The 4,441-nt window shown below is 45.6% G+C and overlaps 1 protein-coding gene across 1 annotated transcript; it reads right to left on the bottom strand.

The window, feature by feature from the left end:
• Positions 1–233: 233 nt before the first annotated feature.
• Positions 234–1,864, bottom strand: bhlhe23 (basic helix-loop-helix family, member e23). The gene has a single exon (XM_061759147.1). The coding sequence runs from the start codon at positions 1,467–1,469 to the stop codon at positions 783–785; it is 687 nt and encodes a 228-aa protein (XP_061615131.1). The 5' UTR covers positions 1,470–1,864; the 3' UTR covers positions 234–782.
• Between the last annotated feature and the right edge of the window lie 2,577 nt (positions 1,865–4,441).

The raw sequence follows: 4,441 nt of genomic DNA, 5'->3' as shown, positions 1-4,441 counted from the left end.
GCATGGAGACTCAGTCAAAACAGTCCACCCCCAAATTATTTCAGTGGCGATGGATTTGTTAGGTACGGTTCCAATTGTTATTATTATTATTCTTATTATATTTTATTTGGTTTAAAGAAAAATTATACTTGACTCGTTTATGCGGGCATTTCAAGTGTGCATTTATTATTTACTTTATGCAAAATAAGAGCAAATACAGAGCTGAAAGGATGCTGAAAATGAATCAAAGCGAGTACGAGCATATAGATATGATGTTTAATTCTAAACACATGTAAACAATTTATGAAGTTCATTTCGCGACACAACCCAAAAAAAAAAAAAAACGCTTTTCCTTACAGGCCATGAATGTAAAGCCTTATTAGTATAGTCGGGCTTATTTTCACAGTTGTACAATACAATCATGTGACATGTGCAAGACCTTCAAAAATAAAAAGTCGTCAATAATTTTTTTTTGGGGGGGGCGGGGTGAAATATCAAGCATTAAAACATCAGTAAAGGGAAATCGATTCCTACTTTTTGTAATATTTGTAAATAATAGTCGAACTTGAACGATTTGACTTTTGCATAGATGAATGAATTGATAATTCACTTTTATTTCATCGTGAACTGCTCTGCGTAATTCGGGGCGAGCAAGAAAGTGACAAGGCCTAAATAGTTCATCAATCAGGACGAGACATCGCAGCATCACTTCGTCGGAATTATGCACACAAAATGATTTCCATCAAAATTAGCGGGAGAGGGAGAGTTAAAAAGTTCGGGGAAGGAGAGCGCACGGAAGCGCGTCAAGGTTTGTCGTTGCAATGTTTAAAGAGAGCGGACGGCGTTCCCGAGAAGTTGGAGCACTTGTCGGCGCAGCCGGCCAGAGCCGAGCCCGAGAAGGGGTAGACGGCGGCGGCCTGGCCGAAGGGCGTCAGGGCGGCGGGGATGGGCGAAGTCAGGCTCTGTCCCTGGTTGAGGTAGGCCACCAGTCGCCGCATCTCCTCCAGAGCCTGAGCCTGCATGAGGATGTAGTTCTTGGCCAGGAGGAGAGTCGCTATTTTGGAGAGTTTTCGCACCGACGGGCTGTGGGCGTACGGGATGACTGCTCTCAGGCCGTCCAGCGCGTCGTTCAGGTCGTGCATCCTCCGCCTCTCCCGGGCGTTGATGCTGAGCCGCAGGGAGCGCTGCTCCTTGGACTTCTTGGCCAGGGGACCCCCGGGCTTGTCGTCCCCGAAGGGCGCGCCTCTTTTGCGGGACTCCAGCGAGTCGAAGCCGTCGTCGTCGTCACTGGTGTGCTCCCCGCCGCTCTCGTTGGACTTGGCCGTCTGCCCGGTGAGGAAGTCGGCGGCCGGCGTGAGTGGGAAGCGGCCGGGGGCTCCGGGGCCGTGGCCGGCGCCGAAGCCGAAGGCCGACTGACCGTAGCGCTGCGTCAGGTCGAGGAGCGCGTCGTTGCTGATGGACTTGAGCAGGTTCTCGTCGCTGGCGTTCATCTTCGCTCCCGAAAGAAAGAAAGGGAAAAAAAACGTCTACTTCCCGTTTCTTTCTGGAACTGGGAAGCCCTCTCCGTGCGTCTTGCACAAGGAGACTGCTGTGAGGACTGTGAACGCGTCTACATGTGCGCGCCGCTCCTCGATCGCTGCTGCGCGCACAGCTCACCGCCGCCGCCGCCACCGCAAGCGAGCAACAACGACCGCAACCACAACAACAAGTTGGGATCCAACTTGTCCACAAGTGACGGTGGCGTACGTGCGCTCGCTTCCCCTCCCTCGCCTCTTGCCTCGCGCACGCAAATTAGTTAGTAGGCGCGCGACGGCCCGCCAGGATTACTCGCTCGTCCAATCAGGGCGACTTTTTAATTAACTGCAGCGACTCTCCTCCAGTCTTCAGTCGCCGTGGAATCGTTGGAACGCAAAGTAACTCGTAGTCCACTTCATTGTGCGCTTTATGACACACAACACGTGCAGTGGTGGGGCAGTAACCAAGTACTAAGTTATTGTACTTAAGTTGGTTTTACAGCTATCTGTACTTTACAGTAGCCTCTTGATTTTTCTTGAACTAAAACCGATAAATTCTATCTTTTGTCAAAGGTTGTTGCTTTTTTTCAACTTCCATGGATGACAACACACACACACACAAAGAGAAATTGAGACAGCTCTTGATTGAATCGGTTGATTGTGATCTTGGAGAATTATAAGTTTAAAAAAAACAGCGACAGCAGGAACCAACCAGGGAGCATTACTGACTATGATGCAACAGATTTGGAGAAGCAAGATATTCCCCATCCACGGCCTTATCTTTTGAATTGTTTTACTTTGTCTTGTGCCAGCCTAAAATAAATAAATAAATAAATAAATAAATAAAATCAATAATAATAATAATAAGAAGAAACACATGCAGCAAGTACTGTTACTCTTCAGTGCTATCACTAGGAACTGAATGGTGGCTTGGGTAAACATTGATTACATTTTCTGACAGGAACGGCTTTCACAGCAAAGCTAAATTACCGTGTGCCAACATATATCATTGACAGTAAAAAAAAAAAGCATGTTTACCATTGTACCTCAGTACATTTCAGTACTTTTTTACTTTTTTGGGGGTAAAGGAGTCGATTCATTGTACTTTTACGAGAGAAAGTATCTGTACTTCAACTTAAGTGGTGTGCGCAAGTCCTACCTTAAAACACGTGTACAGGACACCCGCTATTCGCGAGCCCGACCGCGAATATTGAATTTCCGCACATGTAGCATTTTAAACCATTATACAAATGTCTTTAAACATCACTGTACCCTTAAAAATATAGTGCAGTAACCAGCCTACAGCTAAGAACACACACATGATGTACAGTCTGATGATGATGATAATGATAAAGAATTACTGTAGTGCTTGCAGTCTGGTGTAAAACAATGAACATTTGACTTCGCACCAAAGCGCTGGAGTTACATCAATGGGGGCCGCTAGCTCGAAAACACCTCGCGATTCGGTGTTTACTGACCCGAAACCGCTGGATCCACACTGTGACAACATGAGCTAACAGTTGCAGAAAGATACAGCCATGCTCTATTGAGTTGTTTTAATTGTATTCCACTCGTTTGGATGCCGTGTTTAGTCTTAGTTCGCCGAATCAATCGTTAACCAAATCAACCGCCATCTTATCCATCCACTTCCGCTGACTGCCAAACACGTCTAACACCGCTGCCGTTAGAATTGTGATTGGATGAATGACCTTCTGCCTTCCGCAGCGGACGCCGAGTTTGATGTTTTTGGGGGTGTTGGTGGCAGACAGTAACCATTCCTTGTCTTAATTAAAGAGACGCGACAATACAATAAATATCATTATTTACTGTAGGAAGTATTTTGCTACAAAACAAAAAGATAATTTTCTGACTTTTTGTGGGCCACATTACGGAAAATCACAAATAGCCAAGTTTTTTTTCTGCAAATAAAGGAGGATAGGTTCCAAAAAGCTGCTTTTAAACCATCACAACACCGCAGACGCACACAGTTAGTGGCACACAAGCAGGGGGCTACTTTAGGTGGCACTTCAGGGGAACGCTGCCTTGCTCAAGGACACCACAGCCTTGGGTCCGGTGGTCCATTGCCTTTACATCCTCTCCAGTTCTGTCTGTCCACACTTGCCAAATCTGATGTTTTTTTTGTTTGTTGTTTTTTTGTTTTCTTCCCCCACATTCTTCTGCCTCAACAAATTCTATTAAGTGGGTATGGGAAATGAAGTCAAGTAGCACAATAGCTAGACAATTCTATTCAATAGTGATGCAACTGGGGACTTTTGTCAGAAATATTGTGTTTTAGAAATATGTCTCTCCACTATAGAGTTTATTTGTTTGACTCCGAAAAATATTACAATATTTTTTTTTCCATCTGGGCATATTTTAATTTATGCATTTGAATCATCTGAATCAGTGTATGACACTCTGAATGTTGTCTTACTTGCTACCTCACCACCTCACTTCCAAAGAGCACGACATTACACTGACAATGTGGTACAGAGAGAAAGAAAGAACATTCTTGTCTCAGGGCCTGCTCTTGGCAAAGTTTAGGATTTAGCGCCATCTAGCGGTAAATATGCTAGTCTCTGTCTATTAAAAAAACAAAAACAAAATATCTTGTTTGGGCTCACAGCGAAGTTAGTTTCTCCTGTCAATCACAGTAGCGACACATATAGACAAACAAACATTCACACTTAGGGACAGTTTTGGTTCTCAGTGACCATCCATCCATCCATTTTCTGAGCCGCTTCTCCTCACTAGGGTCGCGGGCGTGCTGGAGCCTATCCCAGCTGTCATCGGGCAGGAGGCGGGGTACACCCTGAACTGGTTGCCAGCCAATCGCAGGGCACATACGAACAAACAACCATTCGCACTCACAGTCATGCCTACGGGCAATTTAGAGTCTCCAATTAATGCATGTTTTTGGGATGTGGGAGGAAACCGGAGTACCCGGA

This window comes from Phyllopteryx taeniolatus, chromosome 1 (genome assembly GCF_024500385.1).
Source record: "Phyllopteryx taeniolatus isolate TA_2022b chromosome 1, UOR_Ptae_1.2, whole genome shotgun sequence".
Classification (NCBI taxonomy): Eukaryota; Metazoa; Chordata; class Actinopteri; order Syngnathiformes; family Syngnathidae; genus Phyllopteryx; species Phyllopteryx taeniolatus.
Note: the sequence above shows the minus strand (reverse complement) of the source record. Positions and strands in the feature narration are given on the sequence as shown.

Bases quoted from the DNA above. Each gene is read 5' to 3' on its own strand.
- bhlhe23 (XM_061759147.1), bottom strand. From the start codon at position 1,469: ATGAACGCCAGCGACGAGAACCTGCTCAAGTCCATCAGCAACGACGCG.